Raw genomic sequence first — 15993 nt, 5'->3', positions numbered from 1 at the left:
GGGATTTACTATAGAATAATTTCTTTCATCTTTGATTTGATAATTTGGTAGCTTGGGCTTATCTTTTGTATACCAAGGATAAACCATTTAAAAAAAAGGATTTTCAGTATACGAACTGATTCATATGCAGCCACTTTGAGTATTATGTTTTTGGAATATATATGTAGATACATATCTTTGCAAAACATGACTCCTTTTTTTTTTCATTCTATTCTATTCATTTTCCTACCTATGTAACTAAACAAGAACTTATTAATTACACAGGCTGGAAGCGCAATTCACTGACCCCTAGGACAACCACTTTTCCTTGTCCTGGCTGTGAGCATGATGTGGATCTTGGAGAGCGGGGAATCAATGGTCTGTTTCGAAATTTCACTTTGGAAACTATTGTTGAAAGATACCGGCAGGCAGCCAGGGCAGCCACAGCCATTATGTGTGACCTTTGTAAGCCACCACCTCAAGAATCCACAAAAAGTTGCATGGACTGCAGTGCAAGCTACTGCAATGAATGCTTCAAAATTTACCATCCTTGGGGCACTGTAAAAGCGCAGCATGAGTATGTGGGTCCAACTACGAACTTCAGACCCAAGGTAAGTGAAGTTGCTATGAAGTTAGTGTATTAAACTTTATATGGTGAGATAAATTATACCAAGTCTAGAACCTGACAGAAAGAAACTAATTTTAAAAGCTGAGAGGAGAAATTAAGGCCTTATAGTTGGATTGCTGCTGCTGCTGCTAAGTCGCTTCAGTCGTGTCCGACTCTGTGTGACCCCATAAATGGCAGCCCACCAGGCTCCGTCGTCTCTGGGATTCTCCAGGCAAGAACACTGGAGTGGGTTGCCATTTCCTTGTCCAATGCATAAAAGTGAAAAGTGAAAGTGAAGTTGCTCAGTCATGTCCGACTCTTAGTGACTCCATGGACTGCAGCCTACCTGGCTCCTCCGTCCATAGGATTTTCCGGGCAAGAGTTAGTGTGTTGCTAAACATCCCCAGAGCTTAGAAGGCAGTAGTATTGTTCACTCTATTAAAACACAGGGATGTAGAATACCTGAATATTTGTAGTGATTACTGAGAAATAGAGGAATAGTTATGTCAGATATAGTCGATACTCTTAAGACTGAGATAGTTAAAGTTAAAAAGCTTTTGTCCTTTAATATGACAAGCCTGTCGTTGTCTAAAAGGTGTGGTTGGGCAACATTCTGACATTTTTAGTTACCTAAATTGTACCATGAATAAATAAGAGTAATTACAGCCTAATAGAAGCTTATGACATAATGGTTATATAGTATTGGAAGTGGAATTTGCCTTTTTAAATATTTGGGTAGTTTCTGTAATAATGTACAAAGGAACTTCATGAATGAAGTTATAGATGAAACAGAGTTGTCTCTGAATGGATATTTGTTGAAGCTAGATAAGGATACATTGTGATGTATTTTATTATTCTTCCAGGTAAATAAATAAATAAATATTACTCTTTTTTTTTTTTGAAAAAGGATTCTATGCATTGTGGTTTGCCCTACTATGTGATTCAAAAGCAGAATGTGTTTTTGATATCTTTACTTAATACTGCTTTCTGATTTATATAGATTTAAAACATGTAATTGATTCTTTTGATTGATGTTCTCATTCGCCTAAACCTAGTAACTTGTGTGAGTATGAATTCTATTTATGTTCTTAAACGTAAGACACTGCACATAAGACATTTCCATAGAAAAATGGAAAAAAGAAGCAATCTTCAAAGTTATCTTGAAACTGTGAGCTGAATACTTCTCATTTCATATTAAATGGGGTAGGACTGGTGGATTAAAACAAGAGCAGTCTGTGTTTGTGCTTTTGGAAATGACTTCTTTCTCAAATTATGCCAGTGTAGCAATAGACTTATTAAATACTTTAAAATTCGCTATTATATTCCTTAGCTCAGCTTAAATGCTCAACCTACTGTTTGATGTGTCTTTTAAAGTATTAATCAAATTGATTAGTACTATTCTATCATGAAGGAACCTACAATTATTATGTTTTTGGGAGTTAATTTCATGAAGTTGACCATTTTTGAGTATAAATTACAGTCTTGTTCTGTTTACAAATGTAAGATTGATAAGAGAATGAAATATGAATAAGTTATATCAAGAAGTTTTTTCCCTCCAAGTTTTATTCACTGTAGAAAAATTCTAAAAAGGTGTCTCTTATCCTATAGAATATTTACTTGTAATTTTGAGTTCTTGCATTCTTTCCATGAAGCCAAGCTTTATATTCTATTGTAATGGCTTTGAGAATGCAGGAACCTGGATATGCCTAAAAATTTGAAATCTTTTCCATTATTTTTTCTGGAGCTACAGATTAGTATTAGGACTTTTTGTATTAGAATTAAAAAAAAAATATTTCTAAGCTATCAGACCAGTTGTAGCTGCTTAAAATATTATCTTTTGAAATAATGAACAGCTTTTTGATTAAAACAATCCTTTTCTTCCAAATGAAAACAGCTATATTATATAAAATTCAATTTAACTATGATGATAGTTTATGGAATAAATAAAAAGGTAGAAACTAAAATCAGGAAAGCACAGTTCTAAATTTGTTCAGTGTGTGGGTAACCAATATGCAAAAGCAAACATTTGGAACCTTATATGATGAGTGTTCCAAGTTCCTTAGTAACAGATTTCTTGTGAGGATAATGAAGCGATAGGTTCTCATAGTTGTTTGTTTTAATACTTTATAAACATTGATCATAATCATGAATAATTGCCTAGTCTTTGTGGTCAGAGGACCTTTCTAGATTTGTTTAGGCATTTTACTGAAGTCTGATAGGAAAGGAATTTTCAACTTCTCAGCACTAAGTTTAGTGGAAATAACATTTACATAATTGAGCATTTGAACCCTTAAATTAAAAAACAATAATTCTAATGTAGACAATTTTCATACAATGGACCAAATGCTTTTATTTCTTTTTACACTTTTATTACTTTAAATGGCTTTAGTTAGTGATTTTATAATGCAAATCCTTGTGTTTTGGTACTTTATCCAATTACCTGATGTCTTTTGAGTGTCTCGTAAGCTATGAGGACCCTTAATCCCACTTTTATCCTTTATTCAATAGATTTTGATGTGCCCAGAGCATGAAACAGAGAGGATAAACATGTACTGTGAATTGTGCAGGAGGCCAGTCTGTCATCTCTGTAAGTTGGGTGGGAATCATTCCAATCACCGCGTAACCACCATGAGCAGTGCCTACAAAACCTTAAAGGTAGAGCTTATTTTAGAACTAAAATTTAATTCTTTATAACTTTAGACCTTTAACTTTTTTTCTGTATAAAATCATGGCAGACTGTGTGATCTGTTTTACTGAAATGAGTTAACAGTCTGAAGCATTACTTAATGATCTGCTGATGTTAGGTTGTTAGTATATGTGACCAGGCAGCTCTTTGTCCTTGTAATGTGCTAGTTCTAAAGTCTGAGTGCTGAGAGGGACAGAGGACTCTTCATTATGATCCATCCCTGTGTGAGCCCAGCTCCATGGCCTTGAGTGTGGTTAGTAGCTTTTTAAAAACGCTTGATTCTTGTTGCTTGCCAGTAGAATAAGTATAAACTTTCTTGTCTATTCTGTGGATACTAGCTAAACCTGAGTTACTTGCTGTCTGTTAACATTATACATGGCCCTCTTAATACTTTTAAATTTGTTTTTTTTTTTTTGTTTCATTCATTCCACCACCCATTTAAATTGTTGTCTCCTTTAACAATATATGTATGTGTGTTTTGGCCTGTATCTAGTTTGCATATCTACCTACAGTTTCGTGTTTTGTGTTTAATGGATCTGCCATGCTCAGCCTGGCCTCTTGAACACGTGGGTTACAGGTTTTGTTTATTGTCCACCTTTGTTTACCTAATTCTGTCAGCCTGTGTCATTTGTAGGTCAATTGTGACTGATTTTCCTCATCATTTTGAGTTGGATTCCCCTCCTGCCTTGCACGCCTGGCAACTTTTGATTGGCTGCCAGGTGTTGCAAAGCTTACCTTGTTGAGCACTGGTTGTTTTTGTATTCCTACAGTTCTTTGAGGGTTTTCTTCTAGTGTATGATTCATTTACTTGGGAACAGTTTGCTCCTTTTGGGTCTTAGTGTTAAGCTTTGTTAGGCAGGACAGAACAGAGCTTCGGTCTGGGACTAATTTTATCTGACTATTAAAGTAAAGTTGTTTGTTTACTCTTCCCAATACCCTGTGAATTTTGAGGGTTTTAATGTTTTTTTTTTTTTAGTCTGGCTGATGGGGAATAGGCGCTGTTCTCAATTTGAATGAGCTCTGAAATTGTTTGTTTCAATTCTTCTGGGCGATATTTTCCCCAGCCTGTGGCAATTTCCTTACACACATGAATTGACCAAAGCTCTTGTGAATAAAGAAGAGAGGCCCTTGGTAAATCTCTGGAGTTCTTTTTTTTGTGGCCATCTGTTCTTAGGCATTACAGTCTATAACCTCTGGCTTTCCCAGACTCTCAGCTCCATCTCCTCTTCTCACAGGAGATCCTGAGCCTAGTTTGAATTCTCTGCGTGTCTGCATCAGGTCTGGGAAGTCTTCTCCAGACAATAAGCTGGGGCCACCATATTCCCTTCTGGCTCTGATGGTAAAGAATCCTCTTGCAATGCAGGAGACCCCGGTTCCATCCCTGGGTCAGGAAGGATCCCCTGGAGAAGGGAATGGCAACCCACTCCAGTATTCTTGCCTGCAGAATCCTATGGACAGAGGAGCCTGGTGGGCTCCAGTCCATGGGGTCGCAAAGTCTCGGACTCAACTGAGCGACTAACACTTTCACCACTGGCTCATCTTGTTTCCCATCCCTCAAGGTCACTGCTTTTTGTTTCTTGACGTCCAGTGTCTTGAGAGCTGTTCCTTTGTTCTGTTAGTTGTTTCAGGTGAGGGAGTAAACCCTGTCTTGGTTTCTCTCTTGTGCCTCAGAGTGGCAGTACCACTGTTTGCTAATTTTAACTTTGGCTTCGTTTTGTTTCTTACTGGTTGAATATTACACAAGTTGTCCAAAAAAGTTTTTTTTTCTGTTACCTGAAATTAATCTTTGGCAATAATATACACCTGAGTTAACCTTTGCATTCTGTTGTTAATTTCTCTCATTTATGTTTCAGACTTTAGAAAAAATAGACTCTCTATGGAGTTTTTAGTTTATTCACTTTTTAGTAAGGATAAAATGATTTAAGTTGGCTAAAAATAGCAAGATCTCCAAAGATCGTCCTTCTTACTTGGTTTAGGTTTTACGTCAGAGGGCTTCATGATCTAGGTGACAGGTTTATGACATCATTTCAGTTTTGCTCGCTGGAGTGTTGCAGGGGGCGATTACACACTCTGGTGGGCCTTAGAGTCTCCTGGGACACTTAGTAAAGTTACAGAGGCCAGTGCTGACCTCCTTCAAGGAGCTTGGGCGTCTGTGTTCTCATGGGTTCTCAGGAGATTGGTACTCACCAGCATTTGAGAACCAAACTATCTTTGAGCAGCTTTGGGGTCCTTGAGAATTTACCCTCTCATCAGTTCCTGGAGAGCTGGGGTCTTAGTAGAACTAAGGGGTTTAAACCTGCTCCCCAGATGAGATGAGCTTCCCGGGTAGAGTGTCTAGTATCAGTGTCTGCTGCATATACTTTTTGGAGGCTTATGAATAAATGGGCCACTGATTCTTGGTTACAACAGATCTCGTCTTAGCATAGACTGCCCAGGTTTAAGGGGACTCAGAGGACTGGAGCTGTCTCAGGCAAAGGCTGCTGTGGGCTGTGGACTTGCTCTCAGCGTCACAGCTCACTGGAACCACTCAGACCGCGGACCGTGTTTCTGAATTCTGTCCTCTCTCCTCTAGCCTGTTTAGCCCTGCTAACACCATCTGTTGACTTAGAACTAAGTCCAGTTCAGTTTAATTGTCCAAATTCCTTTCTTTGCTGCTGTAGCTAAAAAGAGTGCCAGCACTGACACCCAGTGGGTTTGGTCCTAACGTGAGCCAGACAAGGGTGGGGTCCTGGAGGAACTGTGGTCTTCCTCACGGCTTGGTGCGGAGGCAGTGCCTCTGCCTGTGGCAGCGTGGTTAGTGTGCATGAGGAAGTTTCTAGTTCAGCTTCTTATGGTGTCGGGTTTGTGTTCAGCTTTGGTTTCCTCGTCTGGGAAATGCTGTATTAAGACACGAGATTTTAATGTCTCTTCTGATCCTTAACACCTGCAGTTTCCTTCTTGGTCCCATCCTGCCCTGATTCCTCAGAAGTCTTGTTCCTCCACCTAACAGGCCTTTCCTCTGTCCCGCTATTGAGTCATGAGGGGAACTCCCTGGGCCTGATCCTGAGCGTCCCAGGGAGTTGTAAAGGTGGGTCCTGCCAGAGAGACCTGTTACTTTGATTTCTGTGTTAGACCTTGTAACATGGTCTAAGTGAAAAAAAAAAAAAAAAAGATGATACAGGAAGGAGACTCATTCCTAAAGCTTTGATTCTCTGCCCTGCTTCTTAATAACCCTTCTCAGCCCTTGGTCACCAGTTGTGACCAGAAATGCCCAGATCTTCTGTCAGGGCTGCAGCTTGCGAGGTGTTTTCTGGATTTTCCTAGTCTTGCTTAGACTCAGAATACGTTGTCTGTCGCGATTTTTTAGCCCATCATGCTTCAGGGTATGATTGTTTTAAAATGTATTTTAGGCATACTGTGTTTTGTGGGCTGTGCTAGTGATCTCCCCAAAACCTGTGACTGTCTCTATGGTAAACTATGCCGGTGCCAAGGTGACTGCTTTATAAGCAAGTTATTCAGTAAGCTCTGAAAGTTGCCTGTCATTTAGACATCTGTATTTTCATCATCGTATATCGTGTGACTGTTTAATGACTATCTAGGCTGGGATGGACCATGAAGGTTACTTTGAAAGGGTCTCTGTTGCTTTTCTTGGTGTGTGTGGGGGGTGCCAGTGTTTCTGAGTGTGTTGTGAAATCTAATGGAAGAAAGCACTGTTTGGATTGCTGCTCTCCTGTTTACTTTGAAGCTTTGTGAGGAGTCATTCTGGGAGTAATGATGGGAGACAACAAAAATGTAGTCTGTAGACTCGGAATTCTTGAGTGACCTACCTTGCTCTTTTTGTTTGTGTGTTTTTAGGTAGCCTAGTTCTAATTGCTCATGTATCTTTGGGCCTGTGTGCTTAAAGCCAGTTAATAATAGTAATCACTGTAGCTGAGAGAGGAGGATGCTGTGTTAAGAAAATTCTGCAAGCCCTTTGTTACACTTCTCTTTCTACTTATTTGTGTTTCTAATATGTTCTAACAGGAGAAGCTTTCAAAGGATATTGATTACCTTATTGGCAAGGAGAGCCAGGTGAAGAGTCAAATTTCTGAGCTAAACTTGTTGATGAAAGAGACAGAGGTAAGTGATATTTTCCTTTTCTTTTATATGTCAGAGGTGAGGTTTGCATATTTTTTTCATTTATTCATCTAGATATTCATTTATTCATTCATAAAATCCTAAGGGTATTTTATGAGCTGGGAGTAGAGTTGTGTTAGATTTTCACCCCTGTTTTTCTGGAACTAGGAAAACAAAGGTAAGGAATGGAATGCTGTGTGATCAGTGCTGATAAGAGGTAGTGATTATCATGATACTGAAACACAGATGAAAACATTATTTTCCTTATGTTGCTACTTTTGAGACCTTTTTTTTTTGAGACATGTCTCAAAAGTAGCAACATAAGGAAAATAATGGCTTTCAAAATTATTTTTTTTTACAAAACTAACAAATTGCATTTGAAAGATGTATTGTATGTTAATAGGACTAAGTTTATTTAAATTTCCCAGATATTCTTAAATATATACCTATCATATGTTCACCAAAAGACATGTATTAGAATGTTCTTAGCTGCAAAAAAAAAAGAAGAAAAGGATGTTTGTAGCTGGATTATTTGTAATAGCCGCAAAATGGAAAGCGCTCAAAAGCCCGTCAATAGTGGAATATAAAGAGCGATGATGCATGAGCATCTACAACTGTGGGCAACAGTGTAGAGAAATCCTGCACTAACATTGAAGGGAAGAGGGCAGACACAAAGGAGTACTTGCTGTGGGAGGCTAAGAAAGGCAAAACCAGGCTGTGGTGCTCAGGATAGGAGCTGTTGAAGAGGTGGAGGGTTAGTGCCTGGAAAGGTAATCTGGGATACTGGTAGTATTCCTTAATCTGAATGCTGGTCACATGGGTGTGTTCACAAAGACTCTGTGATCCTTACACTTATGTGTACATTTTTCTCTTTGCATATTATTTTTCAGTAAAAAATTGGAAAGATTGATAGCATTTTAAAAATATAGCAAAAGAGGATAGAATTAGGCTATTTTAAAATTCTAAATATTCTTCATTGACTTTGATCCCTGTTTCTTTTCTTTATTTGAAATAAATTGAAGGTCGTTTACTCTTGATCCCTTTAAAAGTTTTTCTTTTTAAATGTTTATTTTTTATTTATTTATTTGGCTGCACAGGGTCTTTTGTGGCATGTGGGATCTAGTTCCCCCACCAGGGATCAAACCAAGGGCCTCAGCATTGAGAGCTCAGATTCTTAGCCACTGGACCACCATGGGAGTCCCTAAACGTTTTAATTAAATATAAAAATATTCTGACTAGCTTGAGACTTATGTCTTAAAACAAATTCTTTCTAAAAGTGGGTTAAATTATTGAAAAATTGGGTGAATTAGCATGTTACCAGTATTGCTTTAGTTTTTAATATTTTACTGATTGCTTTCACCATCCTAAGTAAGTTGGTTTTATGTGTGATTTAAAAGGTAGGGTTTTGCTTTTCATATTGGTGTCTGATTGACAAACTCTTCACAGTTTACTGTAATCCCCTAACACGGGGAGAATTATCACCCAGACAGTAGGTCTTCAGAGATTATCTTTCATAGTGTTCTCAGTCATCTGCCTTTACTTTTTAAAGCGTGTTTTTGGCTGTGCTGGGTCCTGATTGCTGTGCAGACTCTGTCGAGCTGTGGCGAGCGGGGGCTCCTCTTGGGTGCAGTGTAGGGGCTGCTCATCGCAGGGGCTCCTCTCGCTGTGGAGCACAGGCTCTGGGGCCTGCAGGCTTCAGTACTTGTGGCGCACGAGCTTAGTTCCCCCACGGCATACGGACTCTTCCTCGACCAGGGATCAAACCGCGTCCCCTGCATTGCCAGGCGGACTCTTAATCTACTGTACCACCAGCGAAGTCCTGCCTTAACTTCTGAGATAAGGAAATCCAGTGTTTATTTTTGAGTTTGTCATTCAGGAGCTTGAAAACTGAGGAATTCAGGCATTAAGTATTCATGTAGGCACTGACTCCTTGAGACCCCAGAGAAATTATTTAACGTTTTTTGTACCTTTGACCTCAGCTGTATTTGTAGGTTTATCAGAAAGAGTCTTCTGTGCTAGAAAATTTGTCTCCATTCTCGGTAAAGATTGCCATACTGTCTTTTTATCTATAATTATACTTTGCTGGAAACAGTCTCCTCTTTACCTGTGTATAATGATATTTCTGAATTTAATGTGATATGTCACTGAAAAACTACCAGAATGCCATCACCTTCTTTCTCTCCTCCCATCCCCCCTTTAAAAAATTGGCTGTTGGGGTTAGAAAACAAGAGAAGTAAATCTGGGAAAAATTTCCTTTCATTATGAATGTTGGCCAGAAGCCACTGAAAAATGTACAGCGCACTTGTGCCACATATTGTCAGCTTTTAAGAATGTTCTCGAAGACTCTGTACTGTTGGCTGCTGCTGTGAGTGTATTATGAGTGCTAGTCTTATTTCCAAAGTCAAGTCAATCTCTGATGTTGTGGACTTCCAAAATGTTCAATAGCATCTTACAGAGAGGATCATTTCACGGCAAAGTAGTGGAACAGCTGTGTATGTAGTGAAAATATGTGACATTGAGCTATGCAGTTATGTATTAATAATCTTTCTCAATCTTCAGAAAAGCCTGCGTGGTCTCTCTTATTCCTAGTTTTCAGAACAGAAAAATAAGACTAAAGAAGTTGATTTGCATAACATGTAATTAAATCAGTATTAATTAAATTACAATTTATTTATAGTTACTGGGTTGTCTGAAAAGTTCGTTTGGATTTTTGCATAAGATGTTACAGAAAAATCCAAATGAACTTGTTGGGCAACCCAATATATCACTAATACTAATTTGAAGAGAAAAGTTACAGTTTTGTATCTTAGTAATGTAACTTTTTTCGGTTTTATGTCTGTGGTTTACCTTTTAAAAAAATTGGAATATGGTAGAAAGAATAAAATTTCTTGAATTAGAAATGAATAAATAACTGCAGAATTTTTTTTTCCTGTGTCCTCAGTTAAATAAGATAATTTCTGCCTAAGTTCCTTCATATACAAATTGAACATTGCTTTTTATTTCATTGAATACACTGTTTATTGCTGGACTTTGGAGATTGAAAGCTTAAGGAAATAGTTATTATAAAATAAAAAACTATGTCTAAAAGTTGCTGATCATCCCTAATTAAGTGCATTTGATGTCAGGTTATTGTTCTGACAGCTTCAAGGCGTCAGACAAAATCTTCTTCCTTCCAGGACTTGGGTTTGTCGCGCTGAATTTTGACATGAAAAGACATTTGGATTTAGCAGATGAGCTAATGCTTTGCTTGTTTTACAATAGTGTAACGGAGAGCGGGCTAAAGAAGATGCAATTACACATTTTGAAAAGCTCTTTGAAATCCTAGAAGAGAGGAAATCATCTGTTTTGAAGGCAATTGATGCTTCTAAGAAACTAAGATTAGACAAATTTCAGACTCAAATGGAAGAGTACCAGGGGCTGCTGGAGAACAATGGGCTCGTGGGGTACGCTCAGGAGGTGCTGAAGGAGACGGATCAGTCTTGCTTTGTCCAGACGGCAAAGCAGCTCCACGTCAGGTATTTTGATTTGAAATGACAGTCTCTCTAGCAGCGTCATTAAACACTGCTCCGAGTTTCTTTTGTAGCTCTGATGGCTTCGGAATGCTGGGTCGTGTGCAGTACCTCTTGCTTCACTCTTAAACCGAGTGCTGAGTGAAGTTTTCTTTTGTTAATCTCATTGCAGATATTTAGTCTAATTTTTCTTCTCAAAGAATCATTTTTATATGAAACATTTTTTATCTGTCTATAGAATACAGAAAGCTACAGAGTCTTTGAAGAGCTTTAGACCTGCAGCTCAAACTTCTTTTGAAGACTATGTTGTTAACACATCTAAACAAACAGAACTTCTTGGAGAATTATCTTTTTTCTCAAGTGGTAAGTTTTAATCAGCATACCTTCGCCTTTTTGGTTGGAATTCACACTGTGTGGACTACACGCGGGCTTTCCTGGTGGCTCAGCGCTAAAGAATCCGCCTGCCGGTATAGGAGATGCAGGTTTGATCCCTGGGTCGGGAAGATCTCCTGGAGAAGGAAATGGCAACCTACTCCAGTATTCTTGCCTGGGAAATCCCGGGGACAGAGGAGCCTGGTGCGCTACAGTTCTGGGGGTTGCAACTAGTTGGACTTGACTGAGCGACTAAACAACAGAATCCACACAGATTCTCTTCAGCTTGACTTTATAAAGCAGCAGCTCAGTTGCCCAGACCTTCCTGTCCTAAAGTTGTATGCCATCTATGTTTTTATAATCATGTTTTTATGTCCAAAAGCTAGGTTCTGTTGGTTTGTATGTTTTTAGACATTGTGTGAATGGCATCACACTGTATGTGTCTTTTTTTGGTAAATTGCTTTTTTGAGAAATTAGGATAGATATTTGTTAATGTATGAAGTTCTGGTTTACAACTGTATTTTAGCTTTAATATTCCATCATATAAATAACTTTCCTACTGAGCGACAGTCTGTTCCTGTTTTTTTATCTATTGTAAACAGCTCTATCAAACATCTTTGTCAGTGTTTCTCTGTGCCTGGGTACGAGTTTCCCTAGGGCAGAAGCCTGGAAATGGTATCTCCAGGTTAAAGGTGACTCTAAGATGTTTAAGCGTTTACAGTGCTGTATGAGTTTGCTAGGGCTGCTGAAAGGAAACACCACTGATTGGGTGGTTTAAACGCCAGAAATGTGTTTTCTCAGGCTCTGGAGCCTGGAAGGCTGGGACGAAGCTGCTGGGCAGCGTTGGTCTCTCCTGATGCCTCTCTCCTTGCAGAGCAGCTGCCGCCTCTGCTTGTGTCTTCACATGGTCTTGCCTCTATGCGTATCTGCATCCAGATTTCATCTTGTAAGGACTCCAGTCATATCAGTCACGTTGGACTAGGTCCACCTTAATGACCTGATTGTAACTGTGGTACTTCTTTAAAAGCCCTCTCTCCAAATAAAGACACATTCTGAGGTAGTAATACTAGGGGCTAGAACCTTGGCAGGTGAATTTCAGTCCCTGATGTTTGCTTGTGTTTGTGTTCTGCTGCTCACCAATAGGGAGGTAGTCCGTTCCTCTTTCTTCTCACCTGTTCATCTCCTTCAGATTTCTCTTCATGGAGAACAATTACAGTCTTTGGAAAAGTATGTGTGTGTGTCCTTAGTTGCTCAGTTGTGTCCGACTCTTTGCGACCCCATGGACTGTAGCCCGCCAGGCTCCTCTGCCCATGGGTATTCTCCAGGCAAGAATACCGGAGTGGGTTGCCATGCCCTCCTCCAGGGGATCTTCCCAACCCAGGTCTCCCGCATTGCAGGCGGATTCTTTACCATCTGAACCACCAGGGAAGCCCAAGAATACTGGAGTGGCTATCCCTTCTCCAGGGGACCTTCCTGACCCAGGAACTGAACCTGGGTCTCTTGCATGCAGGCAGATTCTTTACCAGCTAAGCTACAAGGGAAGCCCTTGGAAAAGTATAAGTTTAATTATTGTGTAGATATAGATGTGTAGATTTGTATTTAGTCAAAGGAAATATGTCTTGTTAAAAAGTTACATACTGAAAGATTATTACTATGACCATCTTTCTCTTCCAGTCAGTGCCTGAATCTCCTTTTGACTATATACTTTTCTTATCTATTCTCTTTTTCCAAAATGTATACTTGAACTGCTTTTATATGTATGTTATTGCTTGTTTACTTAGGAGTACAAGGTCCTTCCTCCTCTGGGTCGGCAGGGGTGGGGGTCCCAAAATTGTCTTTGGAAGGAGGAGATTGAGGTTGGGTAATCTCAGGCTATGCCAGTGCATAACGAAGAACCAGTAAAACCTGTGGGTCAGGATGTAAAATGGTCACCCGTCTTCCGCCTGCTGGGTGCTCTCCTCACTGTTCCCTGCATGACCATTTTTTTAGTAAACTGGTTTAAAAAAAAAAGAAAAGAAAGAGGTATAGGCTGAGGCACACCGGTCAGGATAGCTGCTTTTAACTTTAAAATGTAGTCTGGCTGACTTTTTAGATCCCTTGGCTGCACAGAGACATACAGACAGACTTACGCTCTCCATTGCTTGCACACAGCTGGAGGATAACGGAGACATCTGCTTTTCACTCCGCGTGTTTCTCTGTGATTTGGTATACGTGTGTGTCTGTTTATGTGCGCGTGTGCACATACAGCCCTTTCAGCTTATTTTTACCATATGACTAAAGTGGTTAAGCTGTTTGGAATTTATGGAAAAGATTATGAACACACACAAATATTTAGCTGTGAAATTTTGATCATTGTGTTTTTAGTGAAAAATTAGAAACATGTTTCTGAAAATAGTTAAGTGTTGCTACAGTGGAATACCACTGGGAGAAAAATACTGGCAGGAGCTATACAAAATTATTGTACTGATAATCTTTGAGTTACTTAATTTGTGTGTGTGTGTGTTATGTAGTTTCTGATTTTCTTACAAAAATATGTATCTTGTTAATGCCAAGAAAAAGTCATTTTAAATTGCTTTGCAATTCTGAGAAAGATAATATGAAAGGAAATTATATAATATTTTGACATTTATTATTATACTAACCAAACTTAGATTTTAAAACACTTACTAAAATAACTTAAAAGAGGACAGAAATTAGAAATTTTATGTCCAGGGTTGTTATTTCAGTAGATGGGCACTGAAGGGTATATGGTTAAAAATTTTGATTTATGACATTTTAGAATTAATTTGGAAAGCTAAAATTGTTTTACTAAAATTGTCTTATTTTTCATTCTTCTTTCCCCTTTCAGTTTTAAACATAAATATACACCTTTAAAAATCTCTTTTTTTATTTGAAAATTTTATTGTGACAAAACTTATCCTGAGATCCACCCTCTTAAATTTTTGGTATAGAATGTGGTTTTGTTGTCTATAGTCACAGGGTGTACAGCAGATGTCTAGAGCTTATTCATCTTGCTTAGCTGAAACTTTATGCCTGTGTATTAATAAGTACATATTTCTCCCTGCCCCCCAACCCCTGGTAACCACCATCCCACTCTTTGATTTTGTGAATCTGGCTATTGTAGATCCCTCACATAAGTGGAATCATGACATCGGCATTGGTCTTTCTGTGTCCTTCTCGCTTCATTGAGCCTGTCCTCAGAGTCCATCCATGTTGTATTTGCAGGAATTATTCTTTTACTTATACACTTTATTCTAAATATAGAAAGGTCTTGGACAACAGAGAAATCCTTTAGTTTTTGTCAATAAATCATTTTTACTGAGGAAAAAATAAAGGTTCTGAAATAATAGTTTAATGTTGTTTTCTGTTTTATAATTCTTTCAGGTGTAGATGTGCCAGAGATCAATGAGGAACAGAGCAAAGTTTATAACAACGCTTTGATAAATTGGCACCATCCAGAAAAGGATAAAGCTGATAGCTATGTCCTTGAATATCGCAAGATTAATCGAGATGAAGAAATGTTGTCTTGGAATGAGATAGAAGTTTGTGGCACAAGTAAAGTTATTTCTGATCTTGAGAGTAATTGTAACTATGCTTTCAGAGTAAGAGCCTACAAGGGTTCCATCTGCAGTCCTTGCAGCAGAGAACTGATTCTTCATACTCCTCCAGCTCCAGGTAGTGTGAATATTGGGGATAAGAAAAGCGTACAGTTGGAAGAGACCATGATAAAAAATAAACCTGCTGATATGTCTGTGCAGACCTACATTAAAGCCACCTCTCATTTGTAAAAGATTCTAGAAAAGTAGATTCTATATCCAGCTAGGATTTAGAAATAGAATGAATACTTGAATTTCACCATGTAAGCTGAGAATAGGATTAGACTTCTAACTGATGACAGGTACAGAATAACATGACATTTGAATGTTTAGGGTTATTAATTTAAAATTAAAATAATGTAAATGCTACCTTACAAATTTTAGATAGTATAATTCTATTTTTTTGATCAGTTTTTAGAGATCTCTATTAGCATAGGATCTGGGTAGGTATTTTAGACATTTATTGGTGTAATAACATGAAGTATAATTTTAGTTAACCTAATTCTGACTTGTCTGGCTTTTCTAACCCAGTGATTACCAGCCCATGGGGATGGAAGGCACGTATTAAAGCCACATGGATGGCCCTCCTTCCCCTTCCCCCACAGGGAGAGCGCCTTCTACCCAGCACTGCCTCTCCTTTCCAGCTTGGTAACCCCCGGTACTACTTAAGCAAGGCCTGTACATGTTTATAGAATGAGAATGACTTACGGGTTAGCTGATGTTCGCTGACAGTGTTCCCATGGGTAAGGGACATACAGAGGCAGAGTTACGCTCGTGCTGGTGAACGGGTAATCACTTTGCCCTGAGATGTTCCTTCACTTGGCTCTTGGACCCCGTCGCTCCTGTCCATTTTTTGTGGCTTATGTACCCAAATTTTGTGCACTCTGCCCTTCCTTGCCGTTTTGTCCAGGTGTGCTAGTCACTCTTTGTTTTTCATGTATATTGTAGCCAATTAAGAAAAAACAACCACCACCACCAAATGCATAAGGTTGGCTAAAATTATTTTTCTTGAATTTTAATAATATCCAAAAGAGAGTTTTAGGGTGCATTTACAAGTATTAAGTAAACATTTTATGGTTTATGCAGTTTCCACTTTGTTTTCTAGTCTGACTGAAAGTGGAAGGAAAAATAAGCCTGAAAGTAGCTGCT

The 15993-nt window shown here is 38.7% G+C and overlaps 1 protein-coding gene across 3 annotated transcripts in view; it reads left to right on the top strand.

Moving 5' to 3' along the window:
• Positions 1-15993, top strand: part of TRIM36 (tripartite motif containing 36) — a 32482-nt gene that overhangs the window by 10203 nt on the left and 6286 nt on the right. For all 3 annotated transcript variants that reach the window (XM_069595284.1, XM_069595283.1, XM_069595282.1), the window contains 6 exons: positions 265-590; positions 3095-3241; positions 7275-7370; positions 10629-10882; positions 11115-11239; positions 14633-14923. In XM_069595284.1, the coding sequence (XP_069451385.1) occupies positions 265-590; positions 3095-3241; positions 7275-7370; positions 10629-10882; positions 11115-11239; positions 14633-14923 (1239 nt within the window). The remainder of the gene's footprint in view (positions 1-264; positions 591-3094; positions 3242-7274; positions 7371-10628; positions 10883-11114; positions 11240-14632; positions 14924-15993) is intronic.

The sequence above is a fragment of the Ovis canadensis genome, chromosome 7, assembly GCF_042477335.2.
Source record: "Ovis canadensis isolate MfBH-ARS-UI-01 breed Bighorn chromosome 7, ARS-UI_OviCan_v2, whole genome shotgun sequence".
Taxonomy (NCBI): Eukaryota; Metazoa; Chordata; class Mammalia; order Artiodactyla; family Bovidae; genus Ovis; species Ovis canadensis.
The sequence above is the reverse complement of the archived record's forward strand: the minus strand, read 5'-3'. Positions and strand labels throughout refer to the sequence as shown.